At 36.7% G+C, this 19,687-nt stretch overlaps 1 protein-coding gene across 8 annotated transcripts in view; it reads right to left on the reverse strand.

Annotated features, from left to right (window-relative positions):
• CERT1 (ceramide transporter 1) overlaps window positions 1–19,687 on the reverse strand; it is a 144,930-nt gene that overhangs the window by 76,737 nt on the left and 48,506 nt on the right. For all 8 annotated transcript variants that reach the window (XR_008525027.2, XR_008525028.2, XM_024246734.3 and 5 more), the window contains 1 exon segment: window positions 16,034–16,150. Coding sequence is in view for 6 of the 8 variants with exons in the window: in XM_024246734.3 (XP_024102502.1) it covers window positions 16,034–16,150 (117 nt within the window). In the remaining 2 variants the exon portion in view is untranslated.

Genomic DNA, 19,687 nt, shown 5'->3' on the forward strand with positions numbered 1-19,687 from the left:
CTTGTTACTAATTTCTCAAGTCACCCAGCTGTGGTCAGAGAGGACACTTTACATGGTATTTATTTCAAAATGGAATAAGATTTAATCTGTGTCCTAATACATGATCTATCCTAGAAAATGTCCCATGTGTACTTGAGAAAAATGTATATATTATAGTTTGGTACAGTGTTCTGTATATGTCTTTTAGACCTAGTTGGTATATTGTGTTAAGTTCTCTGTTTCTTTACTTAATTCTGCCTGGTCTATTACTGAAAAAGGGCATTGAATTATTATTGTAGAACTGTCTATTTCTCCTTTCAATACTGTTTTTGTTTCATATTATTTTGATGGTCTGTCATTAGATATGCTTATAATTGTTATAGTCTTCTTGCTGCAGTGAACCTTTTATTAATACACAATGTCCTTATTTGTCTCTTAAAACCTTCTCTAACTTAAAGTGTATTTTCTCTGATATTACTATAGCTAACCCTGCTCTCTTTTGGTTGCTATTCACATGAATATTTTCTTCCATTCTTTCACTTTCAATCTGTTTGTTGTCTTTGGATCTAAAGTGTCATATAGACAGCATATAGTTGATCATGTTTTTTTGTTTGTTTGTTTTTGCTGTCACCCAGGCAGGAGCGCAGTGGCGCGATCTTGGCTCACTGCAACCCCTGCCGCCCAGGTTCAAGCAAGTCTCCTGCCTCAGCCTCCCAAGTAGCTGGGATTACAGGCACCTGCCACTGCACTCAGCTAATTTTTGTAGTTTTAGTAGAGATGAAGTTTTACTATCTTGGCCAGGCTGGTCTTGAACTCCTGACCTCATGATCCAATCACCTCAGCCTCCCAAAGTGCTGGGATTACAAATGTGAGCCACTGCGCCTGGCCTGCTCATGTATTTTTAATTCATTCTGTCAGTCTATCTTTCAATTGAGTTGGATCCATTTACATTTAAAGTAATTACTGATAAGGAAGAACTTACTGCTTTTTGCTATTTTCTATGTGCCTTATTAGTATTTTTGTCCCTCATTTCCTGCATCACTGTCTAGTTTATCACTGTTTAGTTGATTTTTCTTTTTTCTTTTTTTTTTTTTTGAGACAGAGTCTCACTCTGTCACCAGGCTGAGTGCAGTGGTGCAATCTCGGCTCACTGCAACCTCCACTTCCTGGGTTCAAGAGATTCTCCTATCTCAGCCTCCCAAGTAGCTGGGACTACAGGCCCACGTGACCATGCCCAGCCAATTTTTGTTTTTTAGTAGAGACTGGGTTTCACCATGTTGGCCAGGGTGGTCTTGATCTCTTGACCTCGTGATCCACCCACCTCGGCCTCCTAAAGTGCTGGGATTACAGGCATGAGCCACTGTACCCGGTCTAGTTGATTTTTCATAGTGAAATATTTGACTTTTTTTCCTATTTCCTTTTGTGTATTTCTATACCTTTTTTTTTGTGGTTATTATCGGGATGATATTTAACATCCTGAAATTGTAACACTGTAATCTGATCTTAAACTAGCTTAACTTCAGTAACATACAAAAACTCTACTCCTTTGCAGCTCTGTCTTCACCCCTTTCAGTTGTTGATGTCACAAAATTACATCTTTATATTCTGTGTGACTAAAAAAATAAGCAAATATTCTTTTAAATCCATTAGTCTACTATACAGAAAACAAAATCTGCAATTACAAACCAGTTACAATACTACTAGCTTTTAGACTAATTGTGTTCTTAAACATGTATCATTTTCTTAAATCATGCAGAAAACAAAAAGCAGAATTACAAACTGTTATTACAATAATTCTAATTTTTATACTTGCTCATGCACTTTTACTAAGATTTTTATTTCTTCATACAGCTTAGAGGTATTGTTCAGTATGCTTACATTTCACTTCAGAAGACTCCCTTAAGCATTTCTGGCAGTGCAGGTCTAGTGGTAAATAGCAAAGCTAATTCCCTTAGCTTTTGTTTATTTGGGCATGTTTAAATTTCTCCCTCACTTTATTCCCTCTTTTCACTGCTGAAAAACTGATTTTTTCTTTCTTTCTTCAAGAGACAAGGACTTGCTATTTTGCCAGGCTAAACTTCAACTCCTGGGCTCAAGTGACTCTCCTGCCTCAGCCTTCCAAGTAGCTAGGACTACAGGCACACAACACCACACCTGGTATCTCCTTCTCTTTTGAAGGACACTTTTGTCAGACATAGGATTGGGTTTTTACTGAGATTAGGTCTTGCTATGTTGCCAAAGCTGGTCTCAAACTCCTGGTGTTAAATGATCCACCTGCCTCTGCCTCCTGAGTAGCTGAGATTACAGGTGCAATGCCACCATGCCTGGCTCCACAAATATAGGAATCTTGGTTGACAGTTCTTTCCTTTTAGCACTTTGAATACATTGGCCCATACCTTCTGGCTTCTAAAGTTTCTGACAAGAAATCTGTTAATTATATTAAGGATTCCTTTTATATGATGAGCTGCTTCTGATTGCTTTCAGGATACTCTGCATGTCTTTTGAAAGTTGATTATATCTGTGAATCTCATTGATTTTATCTTATTTGGAGTTCACTAAACTTCTCACATGTTTATATTCATTTCTTTCATCAAATTTGGGAAGTTTTTGGCCATTATCTCTTTGAATATTCTTTCTGCTCCTTTCTCTTTTCTCCTGGCACTCTCAAAATGTATATGGAGATCTGTCAGATGTGTCCCATAGTTCTCTTAGGCTCTGTTCACTTCAATCTTTTCTTTTTGTTCTTCAAACTAAATCATATCCATTGTCCTATATTTAAGTTCACTGATTGTTCTGTTTGTGCAAATCTGCCTTTGAATACTTTCATGCGCGTCCGTGTGAAGAGACCACCAAACAGGCTTTGTGTGAGCAATAAAGCTGCTTATTTCACCTGGGTGCAGGTGGGCTGAGTCCGAAGAGAGAGTCAGTGAAGGGAGATAGGGGTGGGGCCGTTTTATAGGATTTGGGAAGGTAATGGAAAATTACAGTCAAAGGGGGTTGTTCTCTGGTGGGGAGGGGTGGATCTCACAAAGTACATTCTCAAGGGTGGGGAGAATTACAAAGAACCTTCTTAAGGGTGGGGGAGACTACAAAGTACATTGATCAGTTAGGGTGGGGCAGGAACAAATCACAATGGTGGAATGTCATCAGTTAAGGCTGTTTTTACTTCTTTTGCGGATCTTCAGTTACTTTAGGCCATCTGGATGTATACGTGCAAGTCACAGGGGATGCGATGGTCTGGCCTGGGCTCAGAGGCCTGACAAATACCTCTAGTGAATTTTTCATTTCAGTTACTAGAGTTTCTAGCTCCATAATTTCTTTTTGATTTCTTTTCAGGTTTTCTATTTCTTCATTGATATTTCTATTTTGTTCATTTATCTTTTTCTTAACTTTCCCCACATCTTCCTTTAGTTATTTGAGTATCATTAAGGTAGCTGCTTTAAAGTCTTTTGTCTAGTAGATCAGCCATCAAGTCTTTTTCAGGGACAGTTCCTGTTGATCTACATTTTTCCCTTGAAAAGGCCACATTTTCCTGTTTCCTTCTATGCCTTGTGTTTTTTTGTTGAAAACTGGAACTTTGAATTTACTAGTGTGGTAACTCTGGAAATCAGGTTCTTTTTTTTCTCAGGGTTTGTTATTTGTTATTGTTATTTTTTACTGTCGTAGGCTATTTCTGTGCCAAGGATCCAGCCTGAGGTGGAAAGGTAAGGTCTTCTTAGGATTTTTTCTAGCCCTGCACCTTTCCCTGAGCATGCACAATCATCACTTTCTAATTTTTCATGTATATGCAGTTGTTTATGAATGTCCTAGTCTTTAATGTCTTGCTCCCAAAAGGAAAAAGAGAAAAGTTAAGGAGAAAGAGGGCATTGGCCCTTCAAGTCCCCTGGAAATCACTACAGCCAGAGGGGGTGGGACCTGCAACAACAATGGTCACCCACCTCTTTGTCTGCACCTCTGTGATAAGAAGCCATAACTGGCAGTCAGAGCATACATAGATCCCTAGTATTTAGAGGACAGAATCCTTTGTGCTCACTCTGGCTCCCACAAGTTGTGTATGGATTACTCCAGGAGAACATGCACAGCTGCCTGCCACGGGGCTGGGATGGGTGGAGGTACAGGAAACTACTACTGTGTTAAGAGCTGAGATTAACCGAAATTAACAGCAATTTACCACTCAAGCCTTCCCTGGAACTTGCAAGCCTTTTGTAGACTCCAGAGTTTCAAAACAGTTATATCAGACATATCTGGCTAGTGTAATTGTTGTCTAGGTGGTGAGACAGATTCTTGGTGCTTCCTGCTCTGCCATCTTCCCCAAATCCTATCTCCATCCATAATGTTTTTGAAGGAAAACGTACACAGAAGAGAAAAATATACCGTTGTCTGGGTTATAAGACTGCAAGTAGTTTCTATATTTTCTTCCTTTTTTAAAACATTTATTTATTTATTTATTTATTTATTTATTTATTTATTTATTATTTATTTTTTGAGACAGAGTTTCGCTCTGTTGCCCAGGCTAGAGTGCAGTGGCGCGATCTCGGCTCACTGCAAGCTCCGCCTCCCGGGTTCATGCCATTCTCCTGCCTCAGCCTCCCGAGTAGCTGGGACTACAGGTGCCCGCCACCATGCCTGGCTAATCTTTTTTTTGTATTTTTAGTAGAGACAGGGTTTCACCATGTTCGCCAGGATGGTCTCGATCTCCTGACCTCGTGATCCACCCACCTCAGCCTCCCAGAGTGCTGGGATAACAGGCCTAAGCCACCACGCCCGGCCTCCTTTTTTTTTTTTTTTTTTTTTTGTTAAAGAGACAGGGTCTCATTGTGTTACCCAGGCTAATGTGCAATAATGCGATCATAGCTCACTGTAGCCTCAAACTCCAGGCTCAAACAATCCTCCTGACTCAGCCTCCCCAGTAGACGGGACTACAAGCGTGTGCCACCATGCCCGGCTTGTATTTTCTTACTTTATAATTGACAAATATTACTTTAAAAAACCATGGTTGAGGAGTCAATAACATTTATGTAACACAACAATTTGCAGGAATAGTTTTAAGACTTGATAAACATTGTTAGAGCTAACTGTATGAGTATTTTAGGTTGCTGTTCTTGAAAAAATAATGTTACCACTTACCAATCAATAATCAATGTTCTCATAATCCATTCAATTTCATTTTTATGTAAAATGGGCTTCTGTGAGAATTAAATAACACACTGAAGTGCTGAATTACTCCTTCTATCCCTCTATAGATCAGAGGAGTACTATTAAAAAGAACAAGGGGTTAAGAACTGAACAGCAATATAAGCATTCCTATATTAATCATTATTTGCCTATGAAGTACATGGACTTCCTGTGTGACTGAAAAATGATAGAACTGTTTTCAGTTAGGGTAATATTTTAACCTGCGGGATACTAATTTACTTTGCTACCTATTTTTATTATTCCTACCCCAATGTTGTTTTTCATTCCCAGTATCAGATAAGCTGAGAATATGTACCAAGCAATAACGATAATATAAGTACAATACTTTTAAGTGACTGATTAAAAAGATTTATTTGATGAAAAAGTGCAGTTCTGTGTTGACTTTAGGAAACATTTTCCCCCCAGCTAATGTCCTAATACTCAGCAAGCAAAATTGGAAAACAGTTTATATTGCTGTCAATATGTTTAAGCCATGTCTCCCACCATTACTTTTCCATATTAAATATAGAAAAAAGCAGAATCTCATGTGTCCCAGTGACTGTCAGAAATCTTCCCTCTTCATTAAATAAAAATTTAAATACCACATTAGGGCACTGTACAGAAATAACTTTTGCAGTATGTAATCTCATTTTCTTTAATATCTTCTGTAAGAATTATATGGAACAGTTATTCGACTCTAGATTAACTTTTTTTTTATAACTTGTTATCTAAATAGTTTGCAAATTACAGACAAAAAAAGGATAGAGAAATAAGCTGAAAATCCAGTTACAGTAACCTAAATTGTTAGTGGCAAACACACAGTAAACATTATAAAAACTTGAAAATCTGGTAAACTCTATGCAAAATTATAAAATGCATTTTCAGGACATCATACTTGCATAACTGCCAATCCTACCCCTTCCTTTAAACTTTAAAAACAAATAATTAACAAATTTATAGTAATGTGGTGTGAAATGGCAACCAGATTTTTTTTTTCTTTTTACTTCGGGACATACTAAGAGATTAAGGCAGTTAGGGGTTGAAATCAAAAGACAGAAAAATGACAAACCAAGGAAACAGAAACTAAGAATAGGATAGGAGAGCAAAAGTTATGAATAAACAGGAATTACAAAAAAGAGAAAAGAAATAATAGGATGAAACAGATATATTAACTGTAGCTGAGGGCAGGTGATTGGAGTTTTGTTAACAATAAGAGCACTTGAGTTAAGTATACAATTCCAACTTTCCTTGCAGGTAGCGTATTCTAAATTTTCTTGGTTGCTGGGAATTTTCCCATTTCTCAAGGGAATATAGGTTGGCCTCTAGTCCCTATAACCTAAACAGCTTAATTGAAATGAATGTACCTATGACATCAATACTTGTGAGAGCTTCAAATTTTCTATATGCATCTGAGCAGAGGGGACATCTATGCTCAGCTTTAGTAGATACTGAAAATTTTTTTTCCAAGTGTGTGCACAATTTATCACTTACATCAGCAATGTATGAGATTACTTGTTGCTCCATGTCCTCACCAACACTTGGTGTTTTTTTTTTTTTTTAAAGCCATTCTGATGGGTATATGGTGTTATCTCACTGAGGTTTAAATTTGCATTTTTCTGATGATTAACAGCATGGATTACCTTTATTTATGTTTATTACCCATTTGGGCATCCTATTAAGAAGCAGCAGTCAAATCTTCTGGCTTTTCCCCCCTTAAATGAACTTCCTAAACTTTTTGTATTGATTTGTAACAATCTCCCTGTCCTTTTGACATAATATCTTGTTAAGTTACATCTCTTCACTGGTTGTATTAGTTAATATGACTAGCTATCTAAATATCTTCTTTCTTCACTACTCAGTGTACAATCTTCCCAATCCTTTTACTATCTTGGTAAAAGCTAAGCACCTTCCCAGACAGAAGAACCCACCTGAAAAATCATTGACCTTTCTTCTCTCTCCAAGATTTACTTTTTGAAGTATTTGGGTGTAAACCAAAAATAAAATTCTAGGCACCCCACCAACTGGCTGAATGTACCCTCCTCCTGGCCAAGGGGACCCAACTAAACCTGAAAAACTAGTTCAGACCATGACTGGAAGGGAGGTGGGTCAGGCATGCCTCATTATACTCTCTTTCCTTGGGAGTTCAGGCACAGGGCTGACCAGCATTAACATTAAAATAGAGATTCTAAGACTAACAGAACAGACTCTATAGCTTCCAGCCTGACTCTAGTATAACATCACATGGCAGAGAGTAGGGCCCTGAAAGAAACCAAAGTATTTTACACCAAAATATATTTCTTTGACATATTTTGAAATGGCCCTGCAAAACTGTCTCTTACAGGTGAAACTTACTTCCTATAGAGAATAGAGAACCTTTCCCAATCCAGGTCTTTTTCTGATCCCGAAGAGACTGAGTCTAGAGCCTTTTAAGGATCTGTATAGAAAACATTTGCCTTCTACTGCTTCTGGTGAGGCAGCCACCCATGAGACTTCATCTATGTAAGAAATAACCTTGGTTTCCACAATCCCTTATCTTAACTCAGCCACTTCTTTCTATTGATTCTAAGCCTTTAGATAATAACTCAACAAACTGCCAATCAGAAAATATTTGAATCTACCAATGACCTTGAAAGTTTCCCACCCCTTCCAAGTTTTCCTGCTTTTCTGGACTGAACCAATGTATGCCTCACATGTATTGTTGATGTTTTATGTCTCCTAAAACATAACCCGAGCTGTAACCCAACAACCATGGGCACATGCTCTCAGGACCTCCTAGGGCTGTGTCATGGGTCATGATCCATAACCTTGACAAAATAAACTTCTAATGTCTCAGATGCCAGTTTTCAAATACTGCAGGCAGGAAAAACTGACAAATACGAAGTTACTTTATAAACCCTCAACAACTGAATTGTTTTTATTCCAGAAGACTATAAAAACTAAAGGGGGTTGGTTGGTACCTTGTTTTCCTCTTTGATTTCACCAACCTCAAAAATGCTGGTAGTTTGACACTATCTACATTCTGGTGTTTTAAAAAAATTTACTAACTGTGTATGGATTACTGCATGCAATTTGGCAGTTAACTCCCATTATTAGGAACCAAATTCTTGATTTTAATGACTGAAACATCCAGAGACAACATGAAGTTTCTCTGCTGCTTAATAAAGGTCACTTGTGATTCTATGTACTGATTTTTCTACAGCTTGAGAAAATGGCAGAGCCCCGACTACTGTAAGAACTATTTATGCGTCCTTCCCTGAAAATTTAAAACTCCTGAATGTAAAGAGGAAGTAAAATTTGATCCTCTGTCATCATCATATGATGCAAATAGGTAAATGGAGACTTGGTTCTAATACACTCATGAAATTACTTATATGAAGTAAACACTCAAAATAATAAGTTATATTTGCATTCTTAAACACTTCCCAGTTAAACCACATTCAAATGCAAAGCTAAATTTTATATAATTTATAAAGCAGATAAGTATAGAGAGGGTATCTATGAAAATCCAATATTGATTTAAAATGGCACAAACCAACAGTATGACTTTATATGACCTCGATATTTAAAAACTACTAAGAGTTAATAATTCTGCCATCTAGCTATTTTAGAAGTTTCCTAAGATTATGTCAAATTTAAGACAAAAAAATGAAAGTGTCAACTAAGTAGAAATTGCTCCTAAAATTAGAAAAAACAAAGCAAATCAAACTGACTCTGACAGAGCATGGGGGAAATATTTCATTATGGCAAAAGCAACAAAATTTTTAAAAGACCTCTAAATAGGTTTTGAGCTTCACTTAGATGGCTCAACAATGGGGTTCTCTCAGTAAAAAACTTTTTTCACACTTTATTTTATCTCAAGTAAAATATATATTCCTTTCAAAAAGTGTTTTCCACATAATTTCCTCAAACAGAAAGGTCTAACCTTCTCAGGTTGAGAATAAACCTTTCTTTCGAAGTTCATTGATGCTTCACACATGAATTCGGCCTTCACAAAGGATAAGAACAATTCCACAAATATTAAATGACAAGACAATTGCCTCTAGATTCCCACTACAGAAAATCAACATCTGTAAAAATTACCATTTGGATTCTTCCTCCCTAATTTTATATTTTCATATGAATCTTTGTGTCATGGATAATTTCCACAATGTGGGGAAAGTCTGTGTGGCCCATAGGCACCAACACTTTAGGATCTACTAAGGTTGCTCCCTTATGGAAATAAGAATGTCATATGATTACCATAAACTCTGTCAGAGGCTTTCAAGAAACTTAACTTTTTCAAAATGATTTTTAAATCTGCTAGCGTCAGGAAAGCCTTCCTGCTAGTTTTAGGGATTTGAGGGGTTGAAGTGGGGGAGTACATTTTTTTCATAGTAAGCAGAAACTTTGTTTAATCAAAATCACATGTACTCTAATTGTAGAAGATTCTGAAAATAATCCTATAATTTAAAAAAAAATAGCATCAAAAGATGATTTATTATATATCTTTGATAAATTATACAGAAAATGCTCACAGAGCCCTTTGACAATAGGCACCTCTTTACTAGAAAAATGTTAGCTTAACTTTAGACAATCTTAACTTTAATTCATAAAGCTTTCAGTTTTTTTTAAAGAACTTTTACAAACACTATCTCATTTGACCTCAAGACAGCATGAAAGATGGCTAAGATATTTAAAACAAAACCCTATCTTTAAAAATAATTCAGCGTTGTCTCAAAATCATAAGGAGAAATGCAGAATATTAATGGACTCCAAAGAATAAAGCCGGCACAAATATTTCTAAATAAAATTACTGGTCTGGTATACATATGTCCTTTTCTATGTTATAAATTGAAATATAATTTTTGAATTTAAGAATGACCTCGGGAATAACTTTTTTCTGCAGGGGCTGCTGTATAATGTCACATTGAATTATGTGATTTCTAACACATTGAGAACATTTAAATCATACAGTCATTTCGTTAAAACTTTTCTTGTAGTAAGCAACCATTCTAGAATGGATGCCAAGGAAGGCAAAAACAGTAAAGCTAGACAGAAAGTATTCTGTCAGTAATCACTGTAATACAAACCATGAGGATTTTAAGGGGGAAAAGCCTTCAAATATCACAATTTCTCCCATAAAATCTGTCTTACAATACTGTAAATTATTTCAAATAAAAAATTTGCGTGCCCAATGCTTTGTTGATTCCTACAAAGAAGTTTAATTAGAATATGTCTGAGTCTTTAAGAAGTTATGGTCTAAATAATATAGATATGAGGAACAAACAGAAAATACGAGAATACTGTGATTCAAGAAGCCCATGATTTATGTCAACAAAACGTAATTCACAGAAATACATACTTACAGCACAGAATTGCTTGCTGGCCAAAAGCCCTGGTTGTTGGGTCAGAAAGACCTAGGTCTGAATGCTGGCTTCTTCACTAACTAGTGGATTGACCTTGGACAAGTTATTTCACCTCTCTATGCCCCAATTTCCTAATCTGTAAAAACAGGATAATAAGGCTAATCTCATGAAAGTGAGGGAAAAAATGAGATAATAAATTGTTTATCATGTTAGGCATACATAAATCCTCAAAAATGTTAGCTATCTTCATCACCATCACCATTATTATTGTTTAGAAGTCCTGTAAAATAAAACTCATTTTGTTTGCACACGTGTATGTATGAGAGAGAGAGAGAGAGAGAGAGCGCACGCGAGTGGAGGGCGCGTGAATGTGCATGTGTGAAACAGATCAATACAAAGAATTTATAATCAGCATAAGGGTCTTCTGGGAAGGATGGAAAAGAAACCCCCGACCTCTTCCTCCAGATGTTGAAAATAACTAAAACCTTCCAGGTAAGCCCTAACAAAAGCCCATCCAATGGCATCAGAACAGAAAAATACAGGTCTACTAATGCCAAGTGGTGCACTGATAAAGTAACTGTGAAATGAACTGAATAAGCTGGAATGATGGGTGCCCAGGCTAATCGCAAAGTATAATACTATTGCTTTTATCATGAATAGGTTATTTTGTTGCTTATTTTTGTTAGGGTGTGGGGATGCTGAGGGTATGGTAACACATACCGTAAATTATCATTTTTTTCCTCCTTTCAATAACTTACCAAGGCCACTTAGCTAGTATTAGTTGGTGCTAATGCAGTTTTTGCATTGTTGAAATTTGCTGTTTGATATTGGATTACATTCTTAAATAAATGTGGTTATATTATACATTATTTTAATGTGCATTTCTTGCTTTATGTTTTTTGCTAATGACTTATTACTTGCTGTTTATATCTATTTTAGACTACAAAAATGACGTCAGACAAAAAGCAAATAAAGCAAATTCAAATGATTTTCTTATTTGAGTGCAAAATGGGTCATAAAGCAGCAGAGACAACCTGCAACATCAACAACGCATTTGGCCCAGGAACTGCTAACGAACGTACAGTGCAATGGTGTTTCAAGAAGTTTGCAAAGGAGATGAAAGCCTTCAAGATGAGAAGAGTAGTGGCTGGCCATCGGAAGTTGACAACGACCAACTAAGACCAATCATGGAAGTTGATCCTCTTACAACTACACAAGTTGCCAAAGAACTCAATGTCGACCATTCTACAGTTGTTTGGGATTTGAAGCAAATTGGAAAGGTGAAAAAACTCGATTAAGTGGATGCCTCATGAGCTGAGTGAAAATTTTAAAAATCGCAGTTTTGAAGTGTCATCTTCTCTTATTTCTACACAACAATAAAGAACCATTTCTCGATCAGATTGTGACATGTGACGAAAAGTGGATTTTATACAGCAACTGGTGACGACCAGCTCAGTGGTTGGAACAAGAAGTTCCAAAGCACTTCCCAAAGCCAAACTTGCACCAAAAAAAGGTCATGGTCACTGTTTGGTGGTCTGCTGCCGGTCTGATCCACTACAGCTTTCTGAATCCCGGTGAAACCATTACATCTGAAAAGTATGCTCAGCAAATCGATGCGATGCACAGAAAACTGCAATGCCTACAGCCAGCACTGGTCAACAGAAAGGGCCCAATTCTTCTTTGCAACGTCTGACTGTACATTGCACAACCAATGTTTCAAAAGTTGAACAAACTGGGCTACGAAGTTTTGCCTCATCCGCCATATTCACCTGACCTCTTGCCAACTGACTACCACTTCTTCAAGCATCTTGACAACTTTTTGCAGGAAAAATGCTTCCATAACCAGCAGGATGCAGAAAATGCTTTCCAAGAGTTTGTAGAATCCCGAAGCACAGATTTTTATGCTACAGGAATAAACAAACTTATTTCTTATTGGCAAAAATGTGTTGATTGTAATGGTTCCTATTTTGATTAATAAAGATGTGTTTGAGCCTAGTTAAAATGATTTTAAAAATCATGGTCCAAAACCACAGTTACTTTTGCACTAATCTAATACACAATAGTGCCAGGATTCAAATCCACATTTGCCAGACTCTGGAGTCTGAAATCCAGTACTGAAACAGTTACCAATATAATATACTGTCCTGTTTGACAATCCATGGGTGAAAAGAAAAATGAGTTCATATTTATCTTGCATAGGTATAGTAGGAGAACTCAGATTATACACCATAATTTGCAGGAGGTTGGCTCATGGGAATTGTTCATAAACAGTCAGTTTACCAATGGTAACAGACAGACAAGAGAATTAACACAAAATTGAATACTCAGAAATCACAAACTAAAAGACAGTACAGTCTCAGGCAAATTACTTAATTTTAATCTAAACCTGCTTCCTCTTCTGCAAAATAATACTTTATTTTTCAGGATAGTAGGGAGAAAACAAAACACATGAAGCACTTAATACAATGATTAGTACTTGATGATCCTCAACAAGTGTTAGCTCCTATCATTATCATCATTATGCCTGTACAGTTTTATATAGAGGATCAAGACAATAATGCATACATAAATAGTAAAATTACTAAACTTAGCTTCTACAATCAATATTCCTTAATGATACTGAAGAATGAATCAAGAAACATCTCACTAACCCTGGTCTATGGGAGGAAAAAAAACAATGACAACATTTGAAATTTCTCCTTCTTTCATGTTAAATAACTCAACAATTTACTTCTCGAATTCATATTCTAAATATGAATTCACTTAAATATTCACTGATAGGCTGCTCAGTTGGCATACATCACATATTCTACTTTAGTACATTAAACAGTATTAACAACAATTAACAATTTCTCCTAGTCTACAAATAAACTATCTTTAAAAATAAGAAAGGGTGGCTGGGTACAGAGGCTGACACCTGTAATCCCAGCATTTTGGGAAGCTGACGTGGGCAGATCACTTGAGTTCAAGGGTTCAGAATCAGCCTGGGCAACATGGCGAAACCCTGTCTCTACCAAAAATACAAAAAATTAATTAGCCAGGCACGGTGGTGCATGTCTGTAGTCCCAGCTACTTGGGAGGCTAAGGTGAGAGGATTGTTTGAACCGAGGAGGCAGAGGCTGAAGTGAGCTGAGATCTCACTCCATGCTGGGTGACAGAGTGACCTCATCTCAAAAAAAAAAAAAAAAAAAAAAGAAAGGCAAGCTTGTACAATGCATCACAACCCTGCAGTTGAGTATTTTTTTCAAGAACTAAAAATCACTCAAAATTTGTTATCTCAGCTTAAGTCCCACTGCTCTGAGAAAGACCCAAAGATTAAATCTATCCATTGTTCAAAGATGTAAAGAAATCAACACTACAGGAGAAATATATACTTTGTACATTAATCTTCACTAAAGGAAGAAAACACAAAACGGGAACCTTGCAAAGAAACTGTCATTGGACTTAACAGAGAAAAGTGAGCAAAATAAAATGTTTAATTAAAACAGAAAAAAACTTGCCCTGTAATAAAAATCAACTGATTAAGCCCTTAAAGGTCATCTCCATTAAAAATATAGCAATTAATTCTACTTAATAACATCTTTAATCACTAGTGAGACGGCTGGCCCTGATTAAATAACATGAAACAGGCTGTTCTCCTTATATGCACATTTAGCTTCTCTCACCTAATGTAAAACTCTTCATCCAGAAACAAGATGGTATAATTTAGTGAATTTAGTTGAGACTCCAAGTCTCTTGCTTTTCCTATATGCCATAAATGGGGAAATATATCAGTCATTCTGGTAAGTAACTTTGCATATTATCTCATTTATGTCTTACTACTACTTTGGGCAGAAGTACCAACATGGCAGCTGAGAATAAACACTAAGAAGAGGTTAATTAACATGGCCAAGCTCACACATGTCATACATAGCAGAGGCTGCATGCATGGTCTGGCTCCAGAGCATTGAGATTTTTGGAATACTCGCTCATTTCTCTTTTAAATAATAGAAAAACAATAATTTTTTCCATATTTAGACTTTTCTGAAGTAACATTACCAAGATAACTAAGACTTACAAAATGTTTTAAAAACTTAACACTAAAGTTTAAATACATAGTCCTAAAGCTAAAACAAAGAAAAAAAGAAAGGTAACAATTTTATTTAGGCTGGGAGAAATCCTAAATCAATAAACCAAGAAAGAAAAGCTAATACGATTGATAAAGAAGTATGCGATTGTGAAATCTCAGGTGAGACTGGTTTTTCTTGGGTGCGTGGGTGTAGGGGTGTGTGTGTGTGTGTTTTGTGCTTGTTAAAAATACCCAAAACAGTGCATGAGATTTCACAATCGCATACTTCTTTATCAATCGTGTTAGCTTTTCTTTCTCAAGCCAGACTGGTTTTTCTTGGGTGTATGGGTATAGGGGTGTGTGCGTGTGTGTTTTGTGCCTGTTAAAAATGTGTGTGTGTGTGTGGGGGGTGTGTGTGTGTGTTTTGTGCCTGTTAAAAATAACCAAAACAGGTGTTTCAACTACAACTTTGTGAAACTCAAACGAACAAGTACAGACAAGTACGTAAATAAGCAAAACTTCTCTTAAGTCATATTCAAGAATGACAATGGTCGATTTAGAACATTCTGTTTGTTTTATCATGGTATTACTGAATTAGCTAATAATAGATTTATTAATGTATTTCTTTAGTCTACTTAATATTTATTAACAGAAGTCAAAGACTAGCTTTAAATTATATGAATGTACCTTATATATTTATATAAAAAACTTTCTATAGGTTTATCATTAGATAGCCTCACATTTACAAAGAATAACTGATTTACAAATGTTCGTACTAAGAATTTACCCAAATAGTTATAACAAAAATCAGCAGTGAAGCTTTTATAAGTTAGGGTTTTATAACCCAATGTTATTTCAAAAATCCTTTTATTTAGATCATTAAAAAGGTATTTATTATGAAGCAAAACCTAAATAAAAAATCGAAATGTGTTTTATGAAAAAGGGTATATTTTTGTTTTAGTTAACAATGAAAAATATTTATCTTTTTTTTTTTTTTTGAGACGGAGTCTTGCTCTGTTGCCCAGGCTGGAGTGCAGTAGCCCAATCTTGGCTTACTGCAACCTCTGCCTCCTGGATTCAAGCGATTCTACTGCCTCAGCCTCCTGAGTAGGTGGGATTACAGGCGCTCACCACTAAGCATGGCTAATTTTCGTATTTTTAGTAGAAAAGGGGTTTCACCATTCTGGCCAGGCTGGTCTTGCTCCTGACCTCAGCTGATCCACCTGCCTCGGCCTCCCAAAGTGCTGGGAATACAGGCGTGAGCCACCACGCCCAGCCGAATAATATTTATCATAGCAAATACCCTTAGTACAACTAAAGTGTTAAAAATTATTTCAAAAATTTACATATGAACTGCTTTAATCTTTATCACCCAAATAATGTTCACTGTTTCAGTAACTAATGTCACATGTCAACTTTTTTTTAAGGTATTGTCAACAATCTCTTACCGAGTCCTCCATGGACAGGTAAATATTAGGGATCTTACCTTGTGCTGTTCAATGGCATCTATCCATTGCTGTCTATGATCTGGATCCTGAGCACGAAGATACCAAACACTATCATTTACACTAATATCAAATCGACATTCATCAAAATCGTGAGGCTGTGGAGAAAAAGCAGAAAATGAAAAGCAAAGCTAATTATATCCTTAGAAGTGTTACACCCCAAAGCCAAAACATGAACATACTCATTCTGTGCTGGTGGGAGACTTGTTACTTTTTATTTTTCTACTCAAATAACTTATCTGAAGATAAGAATGTACAAAGCCACAGTTACCAAAAGCCAAATTTCACTCACTACTCTTACAAATGAGTTGTCACATATGCTACAAACATCTATTTCTAAAACAGAGCTGATATTTTTCACCAAATGCTTTGAGTTAACTAGTAAGAACACCACCAAAAGGATAACTTTTATTTTTATTTATTTTTGAGGTGAGGGTCTTGCTCTATTGCCCAGATTGGAGTGCAATGGCATGAACATAGGCTCACTCTAGCCTTGAACTCCCGGGTTCAGGTGATCCTCATGCCTCCCAACTGGGACTATTGGCACATACTACCATGCCCTGCTAATTTTTAAATTTTTTAAAAAATGTCGCCTTGCTGGCTGGGCGTGGTGGCTCATGCATGTAATCCCAGCACTTTGGAAGGCCAAGGCGGGTGGATCACGAGGTCAGGAGTTCAAGACCAGCCTGGCCAAGATGGTGAAATCCTGTCTCTACTAAAAATACAAAAATTAGCTGGGCGTGGTGGTGGACACCTGTAATCCCAGCTACTTGGGAGGCTGAGGCAGAGAACTGCTTAAACTCGGAAGGCCGAGGTTTCAGTGAGCTGAGATTGCGCCACTGCTCTCCAGCCTGGGTGACAGAACGAGACTTCCGTCTAAAAAAAAAAAAAAGATGGAGCCTTGCTATGTTGCCCAGGCTGGTCTCGAACTCCTGGCCTTAAACAATCCTCCCACTGTGGCCTCTCATGTTGCTGGGGTTACAGGCACAAGCTACTGTGCCGAGCTAAAAGCATATATATTTTTTAAGGCCGAAATAAGTTTTAGAGTAGACATTTACTACTTTTTTCTTACTCCATTATTCAAAAGTAAATGCCCATTAATAATTTTATTTCATTAAATATTCTTGATATCTCATTTATCAAATCTTATGAAATTTAACAAAGCAAGATAAAAATGTTAACATTTCCCTTTAAGTATCTAAAATTAACTTCTAGGCTTTTACATGTCTTTGATAGTAACAACCAGAAGCACTTCCAGCTAAAGGAAAAAATAAAATGAATATTACATAAGATCTACATGAGCTATCTAGAGAAAACTCTGCATTAAGGTGTAAACATTTAGTGAAAATGTCAACTTTTTGATTCAGTGCTCTCGACTCAAGAATATAAAAAATGAGTGTTTTACATCCTTGTTTTTAATCTCAATAAATGAATTAAAATATGACAGGAATACATCATATTTATCACCTCTTTTTCCACCAGATACAGTAGAGAGAATCAATCAATATCCTCTCCTGAAAAGATTCTTAACCTTGGAGGGAAAAGAATCCGCTCTGGGCAACACGACAGTGAACTTATTTGCTCAACAGAATTTACATCTTGTACTCCTCCCAGGGTTTATTGTTTATTCTCTCCCCCGCTTAACAACATCCACCTTTTATCTCATCAGTTTATTTAGCAAACACAATATAAACTAACTCTACCATTTTCTTTAGGCTATGAAACAACTTAAGATAAGAAATCATAGTTCTGACTGATTAAAGGATTCAAGTTAAATTTCCTGAATCAGTATGTGCTGGACAATAATAAGCCTACAGTGAGAAGCAGAGTGTGCTAGAAAGAAGCAAAAGGGAAAAACAATGCATATCCTGCTTCAGTAATTATAAATACAGAAAGACATAAGCGATAATGTCCAACATTCATAAATAATGATCATAAATTTAACTGAATTCTAAATATCCAGGCATCTTAAGAATTAAGTCTAATTACTGAGAATAGCTTCTTGGAGGAAATGAAACATATGCTATGTAAACCAGGAGTCCCCAGACTCTGGGTCACAAACCTGTGCCAGTCCATGGGCTGTTAGTAACTGGGCCGCACAGCAGGCAGTAAGCAGCAGGCAAGCAAGCATTACCACCTGAGCTCTGCCTCATGTCAGATCAGCAGCGGCATTAGATCCTCACAGGAGCACGAACCCTACAATGAACTGTGTATACAAAGGATCTAGGTTGTTTGCTCCTTATGAGAATCTAATGGTTGATGATCTGAGGTGGAAGAGTTTCATCCCAAAGCCATCCCCCATCACCCACTACATGGAAAAATTGTCTTCCATGAAACTGGTCCCTGGTGCCAAAAAGATTGGGAAATGCTGATCTAAAGAACCAAATAAAGTAAAGCAGATGATCAGTCTATGGCTATAAGTAGCCCAGGAGTTTTAAATTTTTACTCCATGATAATTCCCATTATATTTCCAGCCAGTATTTCTTAAAATGTTTTACATTTTGTAATGTGTTAAATATACTTATTAAAGCGTTAGAAAAATAAAAGAACACATAGCTCATAATTCACCATTTTCTCTGGCAAACACCTTCCTATGCAGACAAGGGTGCCATTTCTACCATCTATGATCTGAAGCATAGGTGGCACAGAAGAGAAGAGCAGGAATTGTAAGTGGTATAGAAAGTCTGTGAATAACACAAAAGTTTTACATCTCAACAAAGTGAAAAAAAAAAAAAAGAAAACGAGAGAAGATGAGTCTACAGGGCAAAGGAAATGACAGATTTGGTTAAGAGGATGTATTATGCAATAAAGCTCACATCACTATATTACACAAACGTATGTGCCCCAAACTTATAACAGACTGTTTCATTCAGTAACAATCAATCCTGTCTTTATTAAAAATTTTGATATTTTGCTCATTATACAGTAATTTAGTCCTTTTAAAAAATATTGCAATAAAATATTTATCTTGATTATTGAGTTTTTTCTTGCTTCCTTAAATTTTGTGATTGAGGTAAGTCCCTCACTGGTCTCATCTTCCTTGTCTTGGTGCTAAGAAGTAATTATTAGAAAGAAACAAATGTAGGATAGAGGCCAAAATTAGATGGAAAACATTGAGAGGTGATAAATATAAGATATGATCTAAGGCAGCAGTCCACAAACTTTTTGGCACCAGGGATCGGTTTCATGGAAGAGAGTTTTTCCAAAGACAGGTTGCAGGGAATTGTTCTGGGATGAAACTGTTCCACCTTGATCATCAGGCATTAGATTCTCATAAGGAGCGTGCAACCTAGATCCCTCGCATACATAGTTCACAATAGGGTTCACACTCCTATGGGATCTAAGGCTGCTGCTGATCTGACAGGAAGCAGAGCTCAGTAGGTAATGTCGGCTTGCCTGCCACTCACCTCCTGGTGTGCAGCCTGGTTCCTAACAGGCCATGGACTGGTACTGGTCTGTGGCCCGGGGTTTGGGGACCCCTGATCTAAAGGAAAAAAAGACTAAAAAGTTTAAAGAAGAATTAAGGTGACAAAGTGATGAAAAGAGGGCTGACAGAGCTAAGTTAAAAAAACAAAAAACAGAGTTAAAAACGTGGGAAACAACAACAAACAGCCAGGTTTAAAAAGCCATGGATG

The sequence above is a fragment of the Pongo abelii genome, chromosome 4 (assembly GCF_028885655.2).
Source record: "Pongo abelii isolate AG06213 chromosome 4, NHGRI_mPonAbe1-v2.0_pri, whole genome shotgun sequence".
Lineage (NCBI taxonomy): Eukaryota > Metazoa > Chordata > Mammalia > Primates > Hominidae > Pongo > Pongo abelii.